Raw genomic sequence first — 26,417 nt, forward strand, 5'->3', positions numbered from 1 at the left:
GTATGTCCCACAGATACTTCCAATGGAACTAAATTCATCATGTGTTTCTACTAAAGCCTTATGTGTTTCTAATGTTTTCACAACTCTAATTTGCATTCTCAGCTTCTTCTTACCCCTTAACCCACCAGGTCTTGCTGAGTCCATCCTAAACACTGTGCCAATCTGGGCTGGAGGATACTTTGGTTGGTAGTGTTTGCCTTGGAAGCAGGAGCACATGAGTGAAAGGAGGGAGGGAGGAAGTGAAGGAGGGAGGAGGGGGCAGGGTGGAAGGCAGGAAGTCTTTCAAGAGTCACAGTAACTGCAAAGTTAATATATGAAAACAATTGCCACTGAAATGAGTAGATTTATTTACTCTTCTTTTTAATTATTAATTAATTAATTTTACATCCCGACCACAACCTACCCCCCGCCCATCACTCTTCTAATGCCACCAATTACTAGAGGAACCTAGTACACAACCATTCAAAAGTAACTGCATGAATAAAACTATTCTTCAGTGTTATCTAATAGAACATCTTTCAGGACCAGTGGTTAAATGTACATTACTATTCCAGTTTTTACAAAGATCCATGAGAAATGCTTGGCAGAACTACTGCTGTCTTAGTACCTTCTAAACGTTCTCTTACTCTTGTCTTTGGTCTGAACTAAGGTAACAGGAAACAGACACATTATCCAGTAAAAAAGACCTGCAGTAGAATAAGCTCTGCTGTAATTAGTTATCAAAGATTACAGAATTTAACATTCTCATTTGTATTTACAACTATTAAAAAAGACATCTCAGATTTTCATTTTCATGCCAATGAATTGGCATTTAATTTCAGTAAAATTCTTATAATCTCCAAACAAAGAAAAATATAACTTGCTCAGTCATGTTCTCTCTCTCTCTCTCTCTCTCTCTCTCTCTCTCTCTCACCTGTTTTCTCGTTCATACATTTCCCTAGAGGCATTTCGAAGCTGATCAATTTCCAGATTAGTTTTCAGTTTGATTTGTTCCAGTTCATCATGTAGTTTATTCTCATATTCTGTTTTATAATGGTCTCTGCGAAGACAAAAGGAATAGTCATGAAAAAGTAGACCATTGTTCTCCAGGAAAGAGTTCATTATTTTATATGGAACATGCATTTAGAGTATGTTTAGAAAACCCAGGCTTTGGACACATCACTGCTGCTCCATAGGCTTCATTAATTACTAAGATAGATATCAGTAATCCTGCTGGGTGTGCATCTTCAATGTCATTCCAATGCTCAGGGCCGAGGCCTGAAGACTGATGCACATAGATGTTGCATGTTGAGACAAAGAATAAAAATGTAATACCCAGATCGTTCTGACTTTAGAAAACATTTCTTTTTCTGCACAGCAAACAGAGCCACACATGAATTTTCTTTTTTTGAAAGGTAAAGTCAAAGTATTACATGGGGCACTAGTAGCAAGCACGGCACACACCCACCAAAATAAACAGGCTGGGGAAAGTCAGAAATGCTGAACTGTGAAAGGCAAAATTTTAACTTGAAAAGTTTTTACTTTCTTCTTATGTGATGGATGTTCTGCCTGCATATATGTGCACCATGTGCATGTAGTACTCACGAAGGCCAGAAAATGGTGTCAGATCCCTGGAGACTGGCCTTACAGACATAATGTGGTGCTGGAAACTGAACCCAGCTTCTTTGGAAGGGCAGCCAGCACTCGCTCTGTAGCAGGCTTTTTCTTTCTGGGCCACCAACCATCTCCCAAATCAGGACACAGAGATTTCTTTTTAGTTATGAATGCTCAGCCTTATCTTAGCTAACTTCTTTTAACTTAAATTAACCCTTTTCTCTTCATCTACCTTTCTCCTTGAGACTTTTTACCTCCTTTCTTTCTGCATATCTTACTTTCACTGCTTCTTGGGTCTGGCTTCTGACCCTGGGCCTCTCCCTCTCTTTCTCCCTCATTCTCTTCTTCTTTTCTCCATCTTTTTGAGCCTAGATTTCTCCTCCTATTTATTCTCTCTACCTGCCAGCCCCGCCTGTCCTTTCTCTGCCCAGCTATTGGCTGTTCAGCTCTTTATTAGACCAATCAGTGCCTTAGGCAGGCAAGGTGAAACAAATGGAACACATCTTTACATCATTAAACAAATGCAGCATAAACAAATGTAACACATCTTTACCTGGTTAAAACAATATTCCACAACAGTGCCCTTAACTGCTGAGCCATCTCTCCCTCACCAAATTTTAACTTTTTTAGTTTTTGGCATGCTGATGAATATAAAAAGCCCAAGGATTTTGAAGGCTATTAGTATAAAAGAACTCTACAGTATATACATATTTAATAGAAGAGAGAAGGTAGACTTGAGATGCAGGGAGCCTGAGCCTAAGACCCGTGATTTGAAAACATACGATAAGTACCTTCTCATTCTTCTTTCATATTTCATCAGGAAAATCCCAAGTATGCTTAGACTTTCTTCAAAATGGTATTTCTATAGATGCTTTCAGACTTTCCAAAACTACTAATAAGAAATCTTAGCCACAGGGTCACAGAACACTTTTCTTTGAAGTTCTTAGAACTAAACCCAGGGCTTTGTGTATGTTAAGAAGTACTCAACCACTGAATTATTCTTTCCACCCAGCAATAGGACATTAAAAATATTGTTGAACAAATAAGTTATGGGCTGTCAGTGGGACTCAGCAGGTAAAGGTACTTACTACACAAGGCACACAACCTGAGTTCTGTCCCTAGAACTCATAATAGAAGGACAGACTGACTCCTGAAAGTTGTCCTCTAACTGCCACATGAAGGCCACAAGGCCAACAACGTCTGCATACACACAATAATAAGTTTAAAAAAAACTGAAAGAAAATAAATTATACACACATATCCTCCCGAAAAGAAATGGGCTTATCTTTTTAACAAATGGTGGTGGGAAACTGGATTTTCATAGGTAGAGTGAAACCAGGCTCTTATCTAATGGCACAAAAAGCAACTGAAGTTTGATAAAGATTTAATGTAAGGCACAGAACTTTGAAACTACTACAGGAAAATATGGTGAAAATGCTTCTAAATATAGACATAGGCCATGATTTCTGAAAAGAGCTCCAATAATCCAGAAAATAAAAAGAACTGACAAACAGGATCACATGCAATTAAAAAGCTCCTACACAGCAAAGGAAACAATTAACTGTGAAAAGAAAGCCCACCAAGTAGATGAATTTGTCATCTATACAGTTGATGGGGAATTAATATCTAGAATCTGTAAAAAAAAAAAACAAAACCCAAAAAACTATACAAATTAAAGAAAAAAAATCCAAGCAATGATTCAACCTAACAGTTTTCAAAAGAAGTACAAGTGGCCAATAAATATATGAAAGATACTCAACCACCCTGGCCATCAGGGAATTGTAAATTAAAACTGTATCAAGCTTCTACCTCTTTCCAGTCATGAAAAACCAAGAGACAAAAATCCTAGCAAGAATTGTGGGTGGGAGTTGAGTAGACAAGGAACACTTACATAGGTGTGGTAGTGTAAATTAATGCAGCCACTGTGGGAATCAGTCTAGAAACTGAAAAGAACACCCCCATCTGATGCAGCTATCCCACTCTGGATTCTAAGACAGCATACTACATACACAGCTGTACATCTGTGGTTATTCTGACACTAGTCCCAGTGATCAAGATACGGACTCAGCCTACGTATGCATCAATAGGTGAATGGATAAAGAAAATGAGATGGGTCAATGAAATGACTCAGCAGGTAAAAGGGCTTGTTGTGCAAGCTTGATCTGCACCCTAGATCCCAGAGAGGAGAACTGACTCCTCAAAGTTGTCCTCAAACCCCCTCCACACATGCCCTGTGGTACAGGCATACCACCCACCCCACCCACCCCACACACAATAATAAAATAAAGAAAGAGTGGTATATTTGTAAATATATTTTGGTCACTGAAAATAAGAGAGAATGAAATTCTAGCATTTGCAGTAAACTGTGTAAAACTGGAGATCACATTAAGTGAAAAAGAGCCAGATTCAAAAAACAAGCCCTTTTGTGTTTTCTCACATGTAGAATCTATGTTAAGGAACTATGTATGAGGGGTGAAGTAAAAGTGGGGATACTTGGAACGAGTGGGAGGAGAGACACGAGAGGAAGTGGTGAATATGAACACAGCACAAAATGTACACATAGGAAATTATAAGCCCGTGATTTTTATATTAATAAATATATGATAATTAAATGTTTTTAACTAAAAGAAGGGAAATAGGCCTTTGTGGTGACTGGAAAACCACAATATCTATAAAAGGTCAACTAGAAAAGAAAACTCAGAAAGGAGACAAAATGAAAAGGACCTGTAGACCTCAAACCGCTCACGTTCCCACAAACGAACTCTCACTCACCCGGAGTGCTCATTTACATCTATTACAAGGAAAGTAACGAGTCTTGCCTGGATGACACGTATTTTTCATACATGTCTTCTCTAGCCTTTTTGGTCTCTTCCAGCTGCAGTTGCAGCCTTTCCAGGCGGTCCTCTTCGTGGGCACAGCGGACACTGAGCTCCATGTTTTGGCGATTGAGGTACTCCTTATCCTTCTGCAGGAGGGTGACTGTCTGCTGTAAGGTGGTGACCTAGAGAGATTCAGAGACACGCCCAGAGTGAGGTGTTACTTCCCAAGGTTGGCTTCCACTGTGTGGGTCACAGAAACACTCTGCTTTAAAAAGTGAAAACCTTAGCCTTCTTTACACAAAACTGCCTGCTAAGTTTTCCTCTCTTCCTGGTAACTACATAAAAAGGAGAAAACGATGATTTCTCCCATAATTTTACCCTGGGCTATTTGTCAGTTAATGTATAATTATCATGAATGAGTCAACTTGGGAGCTTACCTCTTTTGATAATTCACTTCTTTCTTTAGCCTGAGCGATGTGAGAGGCTTCAAGTATTTCATGTTTTCTTCTAACCTCAAGGACTTCCTGTTCAAGAGCATCACGCTCACTATGAAAATAAAATCAAATACACATGTAAATACAGAAACCTCTTTCACAGTTGAAAGGGGCTGAGTGGCAAGAAGCTGACCAGAACAGTGGGGCTTTTGTGTGTCTACTTTTCAAATTCTGAAGGTTCAAGACCATGTTCAGGTCAGTAACTATGCACATTTAGAGTTAGTGTTACATACATGCATAAACTACACTAAGCCGTAAATGACACAGTTCTTTCTAAGGTTCAATTTTATTCTTCTCCACCACCGTTTAGGTTTTGGTTGGTGCTGTTGTCGTTTCAGACATGGTCTCACTTAGTCCACACTAGCCAACAACTCATACCAATCCTCCTGTCGTAGTTTTCCCATGCTGTGACTACAAGCATGAGCTATCTCACAGGGCTCCACTCTTACCTTCAAGTTAAAGCTTTTAAACAGTTTAAAAAAAAAAAAAAAAGAAAGAATTGAAATATAGCTTCAGGCTTTATTAGGGTCAAAAATCCACCATAATTTTTAACTGGCACTGCACAGCAACACACAGCAGGCTTTCAGGGCACCGTTTCCTTCCCACAGTGCTTACGATTAAGCCAGGTATTTTAGGTTTCTCCTTCGGACTAGCTCTCTCCCAGAACAGCGAAACTACGAACGGGCCGAACCCCTCAACGGGCCGAACCCCTCAACGGGTCGAACCCCTCAACGGACATCTTTAAAACCGAGCAGAGCAATACTTTTGCTCCCAACTCCTCTTCCCTAGTCACAACAGCCTCGGGACTTTACTCCATGCACTCCTGCACTGCCACAGGAGAATTGTTTTCTTTTCCCTTGCTTTTCAATATGCCACGTAGATGAAAGATACATCCTATTCTCTGACAGATTTTACCCGAGGCTGCAGATTCCATTGATGATTCAGAATAAAATATGATTAATGAGGCTATAAAGCAGCCATCCTGACATACTCATATGTTTATTAGTTGAAATGGTACTGTTCAGATCTTCTTTCCTCATTTAGTGTTAGCACGCCCTTGTAGGTTCAGCCACCAGCACTACACAGAATAAAAAGAGAAGGACAAGCCGAACCCGGGGTCACAGTGCTCTCCCAGTGAGCTACATATAGTACCAGGCTTGGTATTTGAATCAGGACTTTTGTGAGAGCCCACACTGCACTCAAGAACTCATCATCTCCCTACTTCAGCCTCTCAAAGGCCGGCTGGGATTACACGTATGTTGCCACCATACATGGCTTGTCTACAATTTGTTTTTAACTTATTCACGAACCCAAGGTTTAGTTGAAACCCTCCCCCCCATCCCCGTTTTTTTACTGTCCTATTTTTAACATACAGAAGTGCTTATACTTTTTAATCAGGTTATATTTTTCTTTCTAGTTTTTTATTATAAAAAATAGAAACATTAAAAAATAGAGATACTATAATGAATATCCATGATTCTATTATGCAGCCTTGATAATTATCAACTACACTTGTTTCATTTACTGATGAATAAGTCAGGGAGCTGTGGATTATTCTGATGATTATAATTTTTCTCATTTTATTTACCATTTCTGTAGATATAGAGAGGAAAATATGAAATCAAAATATCAATTGTAAGTATCTTACCATCTGAAACTACTTCATTTTAAAATGCTTCTTAGGGAATAAGTTGGAGGGAAAGGAGGTTCAGTGGGAGTGGGAGGGAGACAACAAGGGTGGTAAGGGGTGAATATGATCAAAATATGTTTTATATATATATATACACGTGTATATGAAAATATCATAACAAAATCCATTATTATGTATTATTAATTATGCTAATAAAAAGTTAATTAAAAATAAAATGTTTCTTTCAAAATTCAGCTTTATTCAGGAGTTCACTGACTATAGCTCTCATAAATTTCAAGATCAGATAATTACCATATTAGAGAATAATGATAAATACTATTACATACCACACAACAGTCAAGGTGGAAATGGAAGCACCAATATATTGGCTAAATCTCTGTAAATTCACTTAAAACATTCTAATATTCATTGACTGACTGCTGAACTTCAAGAATTCTAGCTGTAGCAGATACACTAAATGAACAAGTAAGATAAATCCACTCTATCTGCAAAGATACAGTACTAACATACTCTAAACTGTTGACAATCGTCCTTTGGTTGATCTTTTCTTGTTGTTTTGTTTTTTGAGACACGGTGTTTCTGTGTAGTGCTGGCTATGCTTGACCTCAACTCTGGACCAGGCTGGCCTTGGACTCAGAGATCTGCCTGCTTTTGTCTTCTAAGTGATGGGATTAAAGGTGTGCACCACAGCCACCTGGTCTCCTTTGGTTAATCTTACACTTAAATTGACATTACATGAAATTCATCAAATAACACTTAGTGAGTACTCACACAAAGCATTTTACAGGGGTCCCATTTCTCTTACATCTAAAACGGTGGTGGCAACTTCTCTATAAACTAAAAAGCACCAGTAGAAAACCACAGCTGATGCCCACCAAGCTGCATATTTTCACACACTGAAGGAGGAAGTGGAGAAACGACTATGTGGGGGTACAAATTCGGGTGGCTGTGGTGAACACTAACAGCGACAATCCCCATGGCCACCTTTACCTCTTGACTTTGTCGTAGTTCTCTTGACGGTAATCACCTTGCTGAACTAACTGTTTGGTGTCTGCCAATTCCAAGGCTAAGCGCTGACATCGAATTTGAAGTTCAGAGTTGCTTTTTCTATCTTCCTCATATGTCTATAAATCAAAGGAAGAATTACTCATTTCAAAATGAACATAGGAGACCAAATTTTGTATTGAATTCTTCTATTATGCTATGAAATGACCTTATAACTAAACTAAAACATGTTCAAATTATTTATAATAGTTAGTTACTCAAAGACAGGTCATCTTGAATTCACAAGATTATTTGTAAATTAAATCCAAAACTATTAAATTACTTCTATGGACTGGTTTGGGCTAGATACTGTACATACAAAGATGAGTAACACAGTTTATTCCCTGTTGAAAACATAAGGTACATAAAACATAAAACACTGGATCAGCAGCTTCCAAATTTCTATCAAGAGCTGGTTGAAAGACATAATTGTGGGAAATCTGCAAACAGTGTTTTGCTTTGGTTGAACATCACGGCCAGGATCCTACACTGGGGTTCTTTGTGAGAATGGAATGCTACTGAGCTCATTATAGGATTTAGCTGAGGATGCTGTGTTACTTCCCAGGGATCATCCTGTACATCAATTAAATACCTATATCCTAAAAGAAGATTCAGTTCTGCCAAAGAACGCTTCATCTCTAAACACCATTAATCATATCACTGTCTTGGGAGAGGGTGTAGTTCTGTGATTAGGTAGGTAGGTTCCAGATTATAGTTTCTAGAAGTGAGTAACTTAAAGTATGACATTTGTCTAAACATCAGTGTTTACCTCATGGAATTCTTGTAAAGATTATATCAAACAATACATGTAAAGTGCTTACAAAATTCACAACACATAATGAGTGTTAATATGTTTATACTACTTCCTCTTGGCTTTGACTTCCTGAAGGATCACAGACATATCTGTAGTTTAATAACTGCAAAGACTATGACATAATCCAGAGGAGTATAAACATGAGGAATACAACCATTTAAAGGATGGGCAAAAGATAAGACGTCCAAGAAATCTAAAGGAATATCAAAGAAGCAAAGGGTTCGCAGATGTGTGAGTCAGAAACAACAGGAAATGGCACTCTAAGGAGATGAAGCAGCAAACAGTATTGAGCTCCTGAGGGAAAAAGCAGCAAAATTCTTTAAGGATTCAATGGTAGGGACAGAAGACAGAGAAGTGGACACTGAAACAAACATATCTGAGTACTTACTATGGCCTTGCTTTGTGATTTTTTTGTTTTGTTTTTTTGAGACAAGGTCTCATTACATAGTCCTGACTGGCCTGGAATATACTATGTAAACCAGACTAGCCTCTGCTTCCCTACTGCTGGGATCAAAGACATGAACTGCAGCCACCACCACCACCACCACCACCACCACCATTATTATTCTTCTTATTCTTATTCTTATTCTTATTATTTTAAGACAAGGTCTCATGTATATCCTTTCACTGGCAATGAACTCACTATTTAGCTAAGGGTGAGCCTAAACTTCTGATGCTCCTGAATCTACTTGGATTAGAAGGCATTTACCATGATGTCCAGTTTGTGTGACGCTAGGAACTGAACCCAGAGCTTCCTGCATACAAGGCCAGTATTCTACCAACTGAGCTATAGCCCCATCTCATTTTGTGGTATTTTATATCCAACAAAGTAGTCTTTTTCTTTTTCTTTAGTGGGTACACAAATGTATCAAAAAGCATTTACTACAGCCCACAGTCTATCCCTCACTATGTTTCATGATGTTATATTACACACTTGGTTGCTGTCCTGGCTAGTTTTTATGCCACTTGACTCAAATTGGAGTCATCTGAGAGGAGAGAACCTCAGTTGAGAAAATGGCTACATAAGATTGGGTTGTAGGCAAGCCTCTAGGACATTTTCTTAGTGATTGATGAGGAAGGTCCAGTCCATTTTGGGTGGTGTCATCCCTGGGCTGGTTGTCCTGGGTTCTATAGGAAAGCAGGCTGAGCAAGCCATGGAGAGCAAGCCAGTAAGCAGCACCCTTCCATGGCCTCTGCATCAGCTCCTGCCTCCAGGTTCCTGCCCTGGGTGAGTTCCTGTCCTTACTTCCTTCAATGATGAACAGTAATGTGGAAGCATAAGAAAAATTAACCATTTCCCTCCCCAACTTTGGTCATCCTGTTTCATCACAGCAATAGTAACCCTGACTATTCCTAGACAGTTTCTAAAGGTATGCATTTTCTACTCCTTTATGGGCCTCTTCCCAATAAAACCAGTAAAAACAAACAAATCAGAATGGGTACAGGTATGTGTTTATAGGCTTCCTGACAGAGAACTATAAGAATTTTCATCTGAGGATTTCCATTTTCTTTGTGAAATGAAGCACCCAGTGATCTGATAAAAAAGAGAACTGAAAAGTTGGAGATATGTAGACAGGGAGGAACAGCTTCCAAGGAAAATGAAAGGACTAGGAAAAAACAGAGCATAAAGGTGCTCCACGGGAGGCTGCTAACAAAGAATTTGAGTTGCTTATTGCTGCTAATGTGATTTTCCTCCAGTAATGCTCAGCTAGACAAACAAAGCTGAGGTGCCTCAGGCTAGTTTGATAAAAAGAAAATTAAAATTAAAGGTCATCAACAAGAGAGAGGTTGAAAACGAATAGTGTAGTGAAGAGGAAGAACATACATTTCAGGACTGATTAAATCATATGCATTGGAAATTTTGTTATGATTACAAGCACACAACTGAGAACTGTGGGTGAGTGTTCAGATGATGCACACAGGCAAAGAAGCACACAACTAAGAACTGTGGATGAGTGTTCAGATGATACACACACATGCAAAGCAGCACACAACTGAGAACTGTGTGTGAGTGTTCAGATGATGCACACATGCAAAGCAGCACACAACTGAGAACTGTGTGTGAGTGTTCAGATGATGCACACAGGCAAAGAAGCACACAACTGAGAACTGTGGGTGAGTGTTCAGATGATGCACACAGGCAAAGCAGCACACAACTGAGAACTGTGGGTGAGTGTTCAGATGATGCACACAGGCAAAGCAGCACACAACTGAGAACTGTGGGTGAGTGTTCAGATGATGCACATAGGCAAAGAAAGAAGCAGGTACTACTGGGAAGGTGGATGTAAAAAGGAGTACAAAAAAAAAAAAAATCTATGGACCTTGAGCTAGGCGTGCAGCTCAGGAAAACAGCACATGCCCAGCACATGCAAAGCTCTAGTTTCTACCCACAACACTGAAAATGATCTAAAACAAAAACACAGTGGAAGGGAGATAAAAGCATAAATGTCTGGAGAGTCACATTTGAATGTGACTCTTAAACATGTGATATACAGACACCTGTCATGGAGAAGAGTTTGCATACGTGTATACACACACATACATATACTATTTGTTTTCAGGATAAATGCCACATGAACAAACATAGCCAGAAGTTCAGTGTAGAAACACATACTTCATATCAAGAATTTCTTAAGACTTTTCAAGTAAAAAATGTCCCCTTAGATCTATGCAGAGGAGGAGGCAGAAAGATTTGTAAGAGCCAGAGGTGATGGATGACTCTAACCAAACAGTCTCTTCCAGACACAACAGGACGTTTGCACATATGGAGTCACAGAGACTGTGCGTCATGCACAGGGCCTGCACAGGTTCAAGCCAGATGGGGTCCCAGCACTGAGATGGGGAGGTGGGCTCTCATCCCTAACCAAGAAGCTCTCTGCAATTAATAAGCAATGGAAAAGGAAATTAGAGTTTTATTCCAATGAAGTCTCACTGGGTCTATTAACCACACTTCAGGGCATGCTCCATTCCTGGGAGTAGATGACCAACAAAAATAAACTCAATAGTATTTTTGCAGACTTTTTGTCTCATTTTGCCTCTTTGGGCATTTTTTTAATATTTTGGTCTTTTGCTTATTTTGAGGTCCATTTTTGTGGGATTTTGTGTATGTGTTTCTTTTTTTTTTTTTTTTTTTTTTTTTTTTTTTCCCTGTTGACTTTTTAAGCGGGGACAAAGTTGGATGGGTAGGCAGTTGGGGAGAATCTGGGAGGAATTGAGGAAAAAAAAATGAACAATACAATGTATAAAATTTTTTTCAATATAGAAAGTTTAAAAAAATCTCCCCTTAAAGTTGTAATCTATGTACTGTGGGGTAGGGATCTGCTTTGTTACTCTGAGAACTACAGGGAAGAGCTGGCTATGTTGGTACAGTTCGTGAGCCCAGGACTTGTGAGGCTGAGGCAGCTGGACTTCAAGGTTCAGATCAGCCTGGGTGATGTGGCCAGACCTCATTTCCATATTAAACAAAGAGTAATGCATAGCGCTGGAAAACGGAAAATAGTGTATTGTCTCAAAAATGAACCAAACTTTATGGCTGTAGAATTTTGTGGATAAGGCAAAAAAGGCACTGGACTATTTTGTATCCTCTACTTCTTTCTTCTCTGTCTTCTGTGGGAAGATACTGAGCCCCAACTCTTGAGTGAAGATGTCTACTTTATGTTCTCTCACTGTTAGAAAGTGGACTTCATGTGCTATGAGCTGCCATTCTTTGCCTCCCACAAAATAAGCCAAGGAGTGAGAAAGTTCCTCATAATCCTAGCACCTACTACAGAAGGTTTGTAAGTAACGTTTTCGGAAAAGAAGCAAGACGGGACATCATATAGATTGAAAGAGATGCCAGGTAGTGGTGGCGCACGCCTTTAATCCCAGCATTCAGGAGACAGAGGCAGGCGGATCTTTGTGAGTTCGAGGCCAGCCTGGGCTACAAAATGAGTTCCAGGAAAGGCGCAAAGCAACACAGAGAAACTTTGTCTCAGGAAAAAAGAAAAAAGAAAGAAAGATATGCAAAAAAAAAAAAAAAAAAAAGTAAATCTTTTCATACATAAAGAAGTAGACCCAAACTTTGCATTTACTACCCCTTTCAAACTGGAAATTTCTAGATAACAGTAAGTGAATCAATAGCCACGCATCAATTTCTCTTTTGACTTGAGAAAATAAGCACAGTCTGAGGCACCAAAACCGTCCCTACTTGACAGCTCTGTACCTGGAAGAAAACAAATTTCTGACTGCTGGGGTTAATGCTATAGTCTTTTTCGCTTAAGTTGTTTGCTATCTCCTGTAGAAAATATTATATCTGTAATTATAACTGTATGTTTTCTTGTCTTATCTATGACCCTCTCCTTCCCTGTACCCACATATGACCTTGAGCTCCGTAAGGACCCGTCTGACTCTGTATACCCAGTGGCCCTAGTCATTGCACTAGAAATATGTAGAGTAAACCGATTATAAAAGATGGACTCTACAGTCCTAGCATTTAAAAGAGGTATCTCAAACATGGACACACTGACTTCAAAATTAATGTGCCTAACAAATCCTAGTTTTCCAGCCAATTTTCAAGATTAAATATCACCTCTTAAGCAATAATATTGTATGTAACATATATGGTGCATGTGCGGTGTGTGAGTGTGTGTGGTGTGCCTGTGGTGTGTGTTTTGGAGAGGCATTATGAAGGAAATTTCTATTTCCTGATCTGTTCTTAAATGGGTAAGGTTTGCTTCAGGAAAAATTGAGCTGCATCATTTCAATTTCTTTATGTTTCATGAGCTTTTAAAAAGAGGCTTCAATGGGGAAATATTACCTGGGCAGAAATTGCATGTATAGGAATGGATAGGGAGTTATGTGTAGGGGCTCATGAAGAAAAACATTTTTCTTTATATATTTCCCTACTGTTTATTTGACCCAAGACACTGAGAAAAGTCTTGCCCTACAGTGTTTTCTTTGTCTAAGTTATCAACTACTGGATTTTTCATTGTAATATGATGCATCCCCACCATCCATTTTTCTTGATTCCAAACAGCAGGTATTTTTAAATACTCAGCATTTCAGAGATGAAAAATACACTGGCGATAACCTACTAAAATCTCATTTTCAAGACAAGGGCATGACAACACACCGGAGGGGCTCTTGAACATTCACGTTCATTGCTTCACTATTCACAGCAGTCAGGAAACGGAACCTGTTTCGATGTCACAGATAAATAGAGAAAATAGGACACATGCTTATACATAATGGAATTTCACGAAATGGCAAGAGGAGTATAATTATAAATGAATGTTAATTGAATAAAGTTATATCCCAAAAGACAAATATTACATGTTTTTTCTTAATATGTAGAATTGAAATTGTGTGTGTGTGTGTGTGTGTGTGTGTGATTGTATTCATATGTGTGGGGGTGTGTATGTCACAAAACTAGGAAAGAGATCATCAGAGGTAAAGAAAGAGCTCCGAGAGAGTGGGAAACAGGCTAACGGAACAAGTGACTGGAAAGTAGATGCAGGTATTCACCTGAGGAAGAAAGGGACCGACCGGCTGGAAGACAGGAGGGATCATGGTGGTAGGGAATGAAGGAACAAAACGTAATGACACCCTTGTACAAAAAACGCCATGATGAAACACATAAACCTAAGAAATTAAAAATGAAACAAAACAAGGTAAAGAAACCTAGAAGGGCTGAATGCTTTGTACAGGATTCCAGATTTAGAATCTAGGGTCTTGAAATCACACATAGTTTTTCCTTTTCCTAATTTCAAGTTATTTTTTGAAGGATCTATTTTGAACTTAGTAACTATAAAACCACTCAACAGAAGTTAATTTTATTTATTGCTCAAATTCAATTTTAATTATAGGTTTCATGGCTTCAAATATCACATGTACATAAAGTTAATTTTGAACTCTCCCTCTTAAAACAATCACTATGATTATTTCTTGAACACATTTTAAAAAAATCTTTTGACACTTTAATGTGGTACACAACTGCAATCCCAGCCCTTGGGAGGCTGTGGCAGGAATAAGTTCAAGGCCAGGCTAGACTACATAGATAGACCCTGTTTTAAGAGCAAACCTAACTAACAGAAAATCATTTGGTAGAGTGACATCAAGTCTAAATGTTCCTATGAGAAGTGAGAGGTACTCAGCGATGAAGTGAAACAGGCACATTTCAACAGCAGCCGTGCAACCAAAGGGCAATTAGCCAGGAGATAATGCATTTCTCGGCATCTGGGCAAATCTGCAGTCCCTCACATCATGCAAAACGAAAAGGAAGTGGCAACCTGTGTGTCCAAATAAACGGGCAACAACTGAAGTACTCTCCGCGCTGTACAAGACAGAGCAACTAAGGAGGCTGGGAAGATGATACTGTCCAAACTGCCCTGAGGTTAGTGATTCCAGGCAGAAGCAGTTTACATCAGAAAGACATTTAGTGTGAAGGACAAAATACATTTTAACTGTTTCAGGCAAGTGAGAATTCATTTCTCAGAATTCCCATGAGTGTCACATGATCAATACTTTAATTGAAACAATTAATCATGAGAAGAACAAGGAACCTAACTCATCTTTGACTGGCATAGACTGCCCTTCCTACCAAGGGTCTGCTCTGCTGCCAGAGTCTACTCTTTGTCCTTGGTAAGTTCTTTAAGAAATATATTATTAGTTTAAAGTTGAAGACATTTTTAAAGGAAAAATAACCTAGATGAAAAAGGACACTTTCATCAGATATATCAATCAAAGAATGTGAGCATATCAATGCAACCAAAGTATGGCTTTTCAGGCCTTCTTTGCCTTTTGAGTCATTGAGACTAGCATTAAAAGTATCAACAAGTATAGGCAGGAAAAAAAATTAAGTTGATCCATTGATGGGAGTAGACACCATGGTTTTCACTTTACTTTGTTTGGAACTTTTTGAAGCACATGAGAACATCTGGAGCAATGACAGATGACTTGTCATCAGCATGTGGAGTCATTTCTGTTTTGCTAGTAAACTGTCTTAATTATATATTGATTCTTTCATTTAATGTCTTTAAACATACACTAACATGGTTTACATAATAAAATGACTATACACATATATGAGAGTTATCAAGTACATGGAATTTAAGGTAAGGATTTAAAAAAATTTAATAAAAAGAGAAAATTCTTCTTCTCCTTCCCTCTGACCCCCATTCTTAGAACAACAAACAGGTGTCTCTCCATGTTGATACTCACACATACTTTTAGACTCACAAAGGCAAAAGTGGTTATTTCTCCCCTTAAGAACAACAACAGCAACAAAATAGAACAGGCAAGTTTTTTGTTTTTTTTTTTTAAAGCTTTTAACCATACATGTGGAAATCCTAATGCTCTCTAGTGTATTCATGTTTGAGGTTGCATAACATTTCATGGTGGAGCCTGTACCACAGCTTATGTAACCATTTCCTTGCTACTGTATTGATGGCTTTTTCTTTGTTTTTGGCCTCTTCCTCCTCCATGTTGTACAAAGAATGCCACAGTAAACCTTGTTAACCCATAATGCTACAGACTGGTACTTCATGGCACACAGACACAACAGTGGAGTCCCTCTCTTGAAGGATGCTTGTTTTCCATTTTAGTCAGTATGGCTGGCTATCTGTCCAATAGACCGCATCAGTTCACATTCTCACCAGAAATGGTTTATAGTTTTAGTTACATTCACATCAGTTACTGGATCTCTGTCTTTTTACAGCCTCAGTTCTCATCGTTACTTTAACTGTATTTCTCAAAACATTAGTGTGCTCTTTAGTTTTTGTTGGCTTGACACAAACTGCAGTCATTGGGAAGAGGTGGAGCTTCAGTTGGAAACTGTCCCCAGCAGACTGGCCTATTTTCTTGATTAATGCTCGATGTAGGAGGGCTCAGCTCACTATGGGCACTGCTACCCCTGGGCAGGTGGTTCCAGGCTGTGTAAGAAAGCAAACTGAGAGACCCCTGGGAAGCAAGCCAGTAAGTAGCACTCCTCTGTGGTCTCTACTTCAGTTCCTATCCTGAGATCTGGAGAAAGTGTAAGCCAAATGAAGCCTTTCTTCCCCAAGTTGTTTTTGGTCAGTGTTTTGTCATAGCAACAGAAAGCAAATTAAGACATCTTTAAGTTGCAGCATCTGGACATGTGGAGTTTACTTCTTGTGAAACGCTTTATGTCTTTATCTATTTTTGTCTAGTTCTTATTGTAAGAGCATTTAAAAATGGTACTGGCATTATATTTTATTATCTGTGTTCCAAATATCTCCCCAATTTATACTTTAAATATCAAGCTTTATATGTGGAATCTTTTTGATCCTTCTGTCTAAAGCTTTTGGGTTCCTATGTCTTGCTAAGGAGTTTACCCTGACATCTAGAACAATGCTACCCAATAAAACTTTCTGCAATGAGAGAAATGGTCTAAAGTGGAATACGCAATACATTGATGACCAACCAGCTGTAGCTCGTGAGGCAGACCAACTGACTTTAATCAGCTTGAGTGTAACTGGCTGCAGGTGGCAGTGACAGCTGAGTCCAGAGCTTGACTGTTCAGGTGGACTATGGGCTGGCGTACACTGGGACATGAATATCCTGAAGTGTGTTAAAGATAAGCCACCTTTGTTTTCTACCAAAATAAGTGCATCAGATTTCAGGTCAACAAGATCCCCGTAAGTCTCACATTCACATTCACTTAAAGCTTGTTGATAACAACATGAAATAAGGGATTCTTGAAGTTATTTTTTTTTAATATGGATTCCACTAGCATTCTTGTACTTTTTGCAGACATCTTTTGAGAGTATTATTTCTAAAAGCTTATTTGAAAATACACAGAATCACAAAGCAAATAAAGCTATCAAAATATTTTAATTATGCATGTCTTCTTTGTAAATGCATTTAAATTAAAACCTAGTGGTGTCTACAGTCCAAGAACTACAGTAATGTTCAAGTAACAGTGAGCATAAATTCTAAGCACTTAGCAAATTTAATTCCCAATGTTAACAATCACAAGAACTGGTAATCTTTCTGAATTTTCTTCTTATATTGAAAAAAGAAAGAAATCCTAAAGTCCAGTTATAAATGGAAACAATTTCTTTCCTAGACTTCCTAAAAATATGTTGACTGTAAGATAAAAAGCTCAGTGACTGTTAAAGTAATTGTGATTTTTTTCTCCTAACATTTTTAACTTACATGGAATTAATTTTGTGCTATCAAATAAAATGTAAGGACAAATTTTGTTCCATTTATATTTATCTGTTTACATGCCAACACCACACTTAGCTGCCTATGTAAGCTTTAACGTTTACACTGAGTTCTTGGTTGGCCTACCGTATCTCACATTCCCTTAACTACATCTGCTCTTTCATACTTCTCTTGGAGATCCTGGAGCACTTATTTTTCATAGCCATCAACTAAAATAAGTTCCCCACACTTAATTCTGTATTATATTTCTTTCCTCTGAATCTCCCAAATGATCAAGAAAGAAAAACCTGGAATATAACTTAACTGGCTTAATATATTAATCACAGAACAATACTTCTGGAGTTTTGGGAGATTTCTAAGATATGGTATTCCCATGCTCAACAATGTGATCTCATGGTGTTTTTTCTTTCTTTTCTTGTGTCTATGCGGTACAAATGCATGTGTATATGTATGTTTGAATGTGTGCAGGTGCATGGTTGAATGTGGGAGTGTATGCACACACACTGGTAAGGAGGCTGATGTTTGGAATCTTCGTTGACTGCTCTTCCACTTTATTCTTTTGAGTGAGATCTCTTAGTTAAGGCATAACTAGTGGACACACACAGACTCTAGTCAGCTTGCTGGGGAAACCTGTCTTATGCTTCCAAGGCTACCACACCCACCTGGCATTTACATGGGTTCTGGGGATCAGGACTCTGGTTCTCTTGCTGGCACAGTAAGTGCTGAGACAGCTGAGCCATCATCCCAGCGCAGATTTGATAGCTTTCTTCATTGAGTCCATTACCTTCCTTGCTACAGATGCACATGGGCAAAATAATGCATTCAAAATGGAGGTGGGGGACTCATCAATTACAAAAGCTGAACACTACCATCCGCTGCTACAGATACTAACACATTCACATAGCCATTCTCCTTCAACCTGTAACACAATTACTCTCTATGTTTGGAATATACTTTAACTAATCCTATAAAGTATCATTATTGAAGGCACTCTACGCAGCTCAAGCTTGGCAAACATGGCGCTGACAGGTCTTGCCCTTCTCCCCTATTCCCTCTGCATGCTAAAAGCTATTAGATTACATTCCTAAAGCTAGCCACCAAGGTCTATTCCCTTATTCGGTCACTTCCTCCTCCTGAGGCTGGCTACTAAGCCCCAGCTACCAAAGTACTGAAATTCAGCAATCAAAAGCCCCCTTTGGCTCACCTAATCAACACGCCCAATTAAAATGAAACACCTCAGCCTAGCTCAGGCTTTTCCTTTTACCTTTATAAACCAGCATTTGCCTATGTGTATGTCTGTCTCCTCTCTACCCAGAGTTAGTCCTTTGTCCCTTTAGGGACAGATATTCCTGTCCCCTCTCCCTTGTTCCCTTCTTCTTCTCCCTTGTCCTCTATCTCCTGTCTTTGTCTTTCTGGGGAAAATAAATCTCCTTTGCACTGAGAACTTGGTCTTGGAGGTCCTTAGCCAAAACCCATCCTTCCAATTATTTTGATATAATGGTAGAATTCAGGCTGGAGAGATGGCTCAACCTTTCAGAGCGTTTATTGCTCTTGAAGAGTGCCCTGGTTTGGTTCCCAGCACCCTCACTGTGGCTCAGTGTAACTCCAGGTACATAATTGCCAGATGATCTGATGTCTCTTTTGACCTTCACAGGTACCTGCATACATGTGGCACACACATTCAGGCATACACACACATAAAATAAATGAGTAATGGTAGAATGCATTTGTGAACATTTTATTTGAACTTGTTTCCATAGGACAAATAAAATGAGCTTATAAATTTACTTTGTTTTGCTTTTACATTACATCAGAATTTTCTATCCTTTTCAGTACTCTGGAGTAGTAGCCTTAACGGTTGTGATGGAAATCCACTTTGAACCCAGCTGGGCTAACCCCTCTCTGAATCTGGCAGTAACCAGACTAGCAGGACACTGGCTCACCTTCATAAGATTCCTATGGTAAAGGGTTCAGGGCTGCACTTCTGATTACCTTACAAGCTACATTTTGTTGGCACCCTTCACTTTCAGTTTCAAGCTTGTTACACACACACACACACACACACACACACACACACACACACACACACACACCCTTAATTTCCAATAGTTTGTTCCTCGTCATTGTTTGGTTTTGTGTTGGTTTTAGACTGTTTTGAGACTGGCTTGAGCTTGGGAAGTGCTGCCTGGCAGACGTGTCCCAACCATGCCTGGCTCTTCCGCTTTTCTCACATGAGGAATGCATCTCTTTATGTTTGTCTTTCTGTGTAGTAGCAAAGAGATTTTTTTTAAGGCCATAGATTTTTCTCTGGTATAATTTTAAATATGCTTTGAGAACTCTGACATAACTATTCTTGTTTCCATTGCTTTCTTTCCAAAATTTTTTGAACCAAAAGATGTACTTAACTGTCAAGGGAGTTTAATTCCCTTCATCCTTTGTCTTTGTTTTACTAACTTACGATAAAAATAGAAACTATAAAACTTGTACCTAAAAATATATTTGTTTCCTACGTGATCAAGTATACACAGTAGTCTTGCAAACTTTCCACTGATGTATAAAAATACCATTTTCTCTGGTCAGGGGCAGTTAGGCTCTCTTTACAACAGCTATATCAAAACTGATAGAATTAGTTCTTCTAGGCCTCATTTATTTTATTGATCACATCTACACAAGTTCTCCCAGAAGCAAATTAAACTTCCCAAACCTTATTGTGTCTTATTAAGATCTCATGCCATTCACCATATAAAAGTTTCTCTCTACAACATCACGTTTTATCATAAGACATTTGTTATTTTGTTGTATGGCTTTAATTTTAAATTCTACCTTATCTGATATTAATATTGTCTTCCTGCCAGCTTTTCCCATAACTCTTAACCTATCCTTTTTCAACTTTGGCACAAAGGAATTCACATTAAGCCTATTCATTTTTGGTTGGTTTGTTTAGGTTTGTCTTTGAGGTTGGTTTTCTGACAGCCTTTCATCATGCAGCCCTGGTTGGGCCTCAAACTCACCATACTCCTGCCTCAGTCTGGACACTGACATCACAATGACAATACAAATTATCTATCCACAACACTGAACATACAAATCTACTAATAACTGAACCATCAAAGAAATTAAAGTATAATTTTTTTTTTTTTTTTGGTTTTTCGAGACAGGGTTTCTCTGCGTAGCTTTGCGCCTTTCCTGGAACTCACTTGGTAGCCCAGGCTGGCCTCGAACTCACAGAGATCCGCCTGGCTCTGCCTCCCGAGTGCTGGGATTAAAGGCGTGCGCCACCACCTCCTGGCTTAAAGTATAAAATTTAAAACAACGAAAAAGGGCCAGTGAGGTGGCTCAGTGGGTAGAGGCTTGCTGCCAAGCCTGACCACCTGAGTTCCATCCCGGCACCCACGTGATGGTAGGAAAGAACTTCCTCCCATAAGCTGTCCTTTGACCTATCCATGTATACACACTTGCACAGACATGCACAGATACCATAAATAATATAATAAATATTTTTTTAATGATCATAAATATGCTTTCAAGCTCTGGGTGAAGAAACACTGTATTCTGTGTGAAAGAAAGCTGAGCTTATAAATGTGTAGAAATGCAGAACTTAAACCATTATCAGGGAAAAGCTACACAAGTAAGTGAAAGTTTACCACTGTCCAGGTTCAAAAACTAATTAGCCAGATGGGTTTACAGTTGAGCTCTATGAAGACAGCCGAGTCCAATTAATTATTCTATATCTAGTGAAAGAGGTGGAACATTCAAGACCAACAGAATGAAGTGGTCATAGGACATCGGAGTTAATCCAAGGTATTTATGAGATTTCTCCAGAGGGTGTTTCCCCGATACTGTATCATGATCATCCTCTTGGCCACTGGGTTCAAAATTTCATCTCAACATCAATTAAACTACTCACAACCTGCCCCCCCAAATTAAAGTTCAAAAGTGCCGATGGGTTACTTAAGACATAAAGCAGGAACAAATGTAAGGAAAAGAAAAGGGCATGTTAATCTTTAAAAACCTCTTTCCTCATACAGCATGTAGGAAACAACGAGTTAAATGAGGCTTCTAATCCGATGGCAGACTTGAAGCTGACATCGTGCTAGCTAGGTCACTGCAGTATGTGTGAAATTTCAACAGGTTCAGGAAAAAAGCAAGATTTTAAATGCATAGGTCAGAAGTGAAATTTAGTAATAACAAATTATAAATGTGACTCCAATCTTATCCTCATGTGTTAAATAATAAAATATTTAAAATGTTACTTTTATATCAAAGACAAAAGTAAAAAAAAATCAAAGCACTCAAATTTGACTTTAAAATGCAAAGATGTCATCAATTAAATGAACAAACAAAACCTGTTTTATTCTCAAATGATTCATGTTCAGGGTCCATGTACCTATCTCACTAGAATCTTGAGTTTTATTGAAAATGAGATCTTTAGTTCTACCTCAGACTAAAATTGGAATCCATGTGGATGTCCATGATTTGAAAGATTAATCAGTTATTTAATTTAATATGAAGAGACAAATATATTGTTATTTCCTAGTGAATATGTTTTACACTCTAGGATAATTGTGTCTGATGGGTAGTGTCTTAAGCATGTATCCTATAAAGGAAATTTAAGTTTATAAACTGAACAGAATATAAAGAATCTGAGAAAACAGTTTATAAACCCTGAAACACAACACTTAAACAAGTATGTATCATTAATGAAACACCTCATTTTCATACAAATTAAATTAGCTGTCTTATTCATCTATAGATACTGCTGATTAGCCTCTAGGTAATCTTGCAGGGTTTTTCTCAAGAAATGTACTCAAGGTTCTAAACAAGGAAGTTTAACAAAATATAGTTGAACTTCTGCTGTGGGATGGTCTGTATGTCAAATCTGTTGCTCTGATTGGTCAATAAATAAAATACTGATTGGCCAGTAGCCAGGCAGGAAGTATAGGCGGGACTAACAGAGAGGAGAATTAAGAGAACAGGAAGGTGGAGGGAGTCACTGCCAGCCGCCGCCATGACAAGCAGCATGTGAAGACGCCAGTAAGCCACGAACCGCGTGGCAAAGTATAGATTTATAAAAATGGATTAATTTAAGATGTAAGAACTAGATGGCTAGAAGCCTGAGCCATTAGGCCAAACAGTTTAAATAATATAAGCGTCTGTGTGTTTATTTTGTAAGTGGGCTGGTAGACTGCCGGGGCTTGGCGGGACCTGGAGAGAATTCTCCAGCTACAAACTTCCTAGTTACAAAGCTCTCATGAGATGTGTTTCACCATATCCTCATGAACTTAAAGCATTAGTAAGTGTAGACTCCCTAAGGCCTTACCCAGTACAGTTCACACTGCTTCCATTGGAAGGAAAGAAGTATGTCGCATTCACTCTAAAATAGTAAAACAGCTGCACACAGCTTAGCTGCACTGCATACGGCTCGCTGGACAGAAGGGCTTCTGTGCAAGCACGAGGCCCTCGGTTCAAAGCCCCAGCAAGCGTATGAAATGCTGACAGTGAGTGTACCCTGAACCTCAGTGATATGAGAGGCAGAAGCTGTTGGATCACTGGGGCTTGCTGGCCGCCAGTCTAGTTCCAGGTTCAGTCAAAGACCCTGCCTTAAAGGCATGATGCATGGAATGATAGAGCAGGACTCCCAACATTCCCCTCTGGCCTCTGAGTGCTGCACATACACACCAATCATAAACACACACACACACACACACACACACACACACACACACACACACACACATATGCGCGCGCGCGAAGGAAATTTATAATAAAGATACCTATGAGCACTTATACATTAAGTACCACAGACAAGTTTATAAATGCAGCACAGCTCAAAGCAGGTTAGAATTCTACTACACTTAGAAATCTCAGACTTAAAGTAAAAAGTCAATCACATTTTGCCCTGTAGTATCTACATATTCCAAATAATTAGAGATCTAGAAACAAATTCACAAGAAAATCCCAAGAGCATTAAAATTGTCATTTTAGGAAGTCATTTCTTTTTTAAAGGTCAAGAATTATGTTATTAAGTATCTGGAACTTTTCTCACCTACCTGCCATGAATGAACTGATTATCTGAATGAGGCAGGGCTACGTTTACTATAATTGTGTGGCATTAAAATCTCTCAATGTTTTGGTAGGCACAGTTATGAAATTATTGTAGTAACAGAAGGACCTTTGGTTTGAAGAGCATATATCATGGAAGAAAGGTTTTTGTTTTTCATATTTCTCACAGCTATAGAACAACTGAACTTTATTAGGAAAAATAGCATTTAGTGTTGTAGGCAGACGACTGGAAATAAGAAATACAAATAAAAGGCAAGTCAGTACCATGCTGGTTCAAAAGCAAGATTTTCCAAATAACCTAAAGTTGTTGTTTGTCTTAAAGATAATAGTTGGGTATATACTGCCACCATGTGGTTAAAATACACACTAAGGCCATTTTGGATCTCGCAAGCTGAACAGTTTTAAAACAAAAGTTTAATTCCTTAATCATCAGTCTCAAAATTCAGAGACATAGCAAATAAATGTCCAAGTTTCTCTTAGGACATCACTACCAAGCTGTTGTTGCTGAGATGTCTCCAGTTTTCAGCTGCTGCCTTAGCTTCTAAGTTTCCCTGTGCTTCTCAGCTGGAAAGTCTTTGTATTTGAACTTGTACTACTGAATTACTGAATGCCTCCTCCTCCTCCTCCTCCTCCTCCTCCTCCTCCTCCTCCTCCTCCTTCTTCTTCCTACTGAATTACTGAATGCCGCCTTCTTCTTCTTCTTCTTCTTCTTCTTCTTCTTCTTCTTCTTCTTCTTCTTCTTCTTCTTTTTTTTTTTTGGTTTTTCGAGACAGGGTTTCTCTGTGTAGTTTTGGTGCCTGTCCTGGAACTCACTTGGTAGCCCAGGCTGGCCTCGAACTCACAGAGATTCGCCTGCCTCTGTCTCCCAAGTGCTGGGATTAAAGGTATGCACCACTGCTGCCCGGCTTTTGAATGCCTTCTCTTTCAAGTCAATAACTTACTAGATATTTTTCCAGTTCACTAATTGTTCTTAGCTGTTTGTGTCCACTCATCATCTCCCAGTGTTTCTGTATCTTGGGTAAGCTCAGCTTCCCAATGACCTGACTTTCATTTCTATGCTCTCAACTTCACTGCTTCCTCAGGGATTAAGAATGACTAATGCAAGGAGTCTAAACTACTAAAACAACCAATAATATTCTAAAACTTTCTTCAAGTTCTGGACATGCTTTTTACAAGTTCTGCTTCTAGTACTTTCTTTCATATGTAATAGTAAAAAATGGTTATCATTCATTCATATCAGTAAACCCCAAATGAGAAAAATAGTTTCCAATGAAACTAAGATTCTTTCTACAGAGATCTCAAGGCCAAATATTTGTCATCCATAGAGTATACTTCTTCTTGTGTGTAGACAAGCTTACCACCACTCTGCCTAAGGTAATGGACAAACAAGCTCCGTCTCACTAGTACTACGGCAGACTCAAGGATGAGGCCCAGGAAAGCCGGAAGCCAGGCCCATGCCAGAGGGTGCCTCAACTAGTGGAAGAGACCAGCACTTGGGTGGTTTCCCAGCTCTGTCTGTCTGTCTGTCTGTTCTCAATGTGTTTAGCACGAGGGCAGGCCCTTCTGTGCCATGCTGGACACACAACGGTGGAGTGCAAGGTCCTCAGTCTCTACCTGGCAGAGTCAGAAGACAGCTACACCTGCAGTTGAGGGAGGAAGGAATTCCAGAGAGAGCCAAAGGAGAACTGGATTCCGTGGGTGATATGCCCAGGTTGTTGGCCCGCTGATCAATACATATATGGGACAGACTCTAGACCACAAAGGTCAGAACAGCAGAACTGAAATGTGTCCTGCTACCAAATGGACACAGTAGAGAGTCTGGGCCTAGTGAAGCTCATCTCCTAAACTAAAAACATCAGTTCTGTCCCAATTGTACTCTCTGATGAATTGTTAAAAAAGAAAGTCAAAAGGAACATGTGACATATGCTTAAAGGAAAGACAAACACACAGACACACCGAGGTGACCAGTGCACTGGAATTAGCAGCATTATTCTAAGCAGCTATTTAAACTACCTGAAGGGCATGAAAGATGACAAATATATTTATAGTAAGTAGCCTAGAAATAAAAGCTTTAATAAATTATCAAATAAAAATACTTGAAGCAAAAAATTCCACACCTAAAGATTTACCAAAAAGAAATGAGAACATATGTGTATATATAAATCCATGTGCAAATATTGTAGAAGCTTTATTTATAAGTCTCTAAAATGGAAGCATATCAAATGCCCATCAGTCAATACATGTAGGAATATACACAATGGAATAGTCTTCAGCAGAAAATGAAGACATTACCAATACTTGAAGAAAAGAGTCTAGAACTTTCTCACAAAATTAAATACAATTGAGGGAAAGATCTGTATAACCTATAACATATATGTATAACACAAAACAAGCAGAAATGTTAACGGTAGAATTATGTCCTATATATATATTGGTGTTTACTGTGAAATCCTTTTAAGTTATTGTTACCGTTAGGATTGTGAGTGTGCACAAAGAACCATGCATTAGGCACAGCCTGGTTTGAGTTTGCTACTGGGAGGTGATGGGAACCTTTAAGGGTCTCTCTCATGGGAGGACTCCAGGGGCTTTGTTCTCGTAGGGGTTGTGGGATCTGGCTGTTCCCCTCTCTGTTTCACTCTGTTATGCACTCCCAACCACGGTGTGTAATCTTAAAACCAGGCCCCTTAACAACAGAGCCAACCAACCATGGACTGAGACCAAAAAAAAAAAAAAAAAAAAAAAAAATGGCGGTCAGAATAAAGCATTTCTCTTAT

The 26,417-nt window shown here is 38.9% G+C and overlaps 1 protein-coding gene across 1 annotated transcript in view; it reads right to left on the reverse strand.

The window, feature by feature from the left end:
• The window catches only part of Pibf1 (progesterone immunomodulatory binding factor 1), a 182,651-nt gene that overhangs the window by 141,471 nt on the left and 14,763 nt on the right, over nucleotides 1-26,417 (reverse strand). Inside the window, exons 5-8 of the mRNA XM_059273267.1 lie at nucleotides 7,548-7,681; nucleotides 4,850-4,958; nucleotides 4,413-4,594; nucleotides 914-1,039 (exon numbers count right to left, since the gene is read on the reverse strand). Coding sequence (XP_059129250.1) covers nucleotides 914-1,039; nucleotides 4,413-4,594; nucleotides 4,850-4,958; nucleotides 7,548-7,681 — 551 coding nt within the window. The remainder of the gene's footprint in view (nucleotides 1-913; nucleotides 1,040-4,412; nucleotides 4,595-4,849; nucleotides 4,959-7,547; nucleotides 7,682-26,417) is intronic.

This window comes from Peromyscus eremicus, chromosome 9, assembly GCF_949786415.1.
Source record: "Peromyscus eremicus chromosome 9, PerEre_H2_v1, whole genome shotgun sequence".
NCBI lineage: Eukaryota > Metazoa > Chordata > Mammalia > Rodentia > Cricetidae > Peromyscus > Peromyscus eremicus.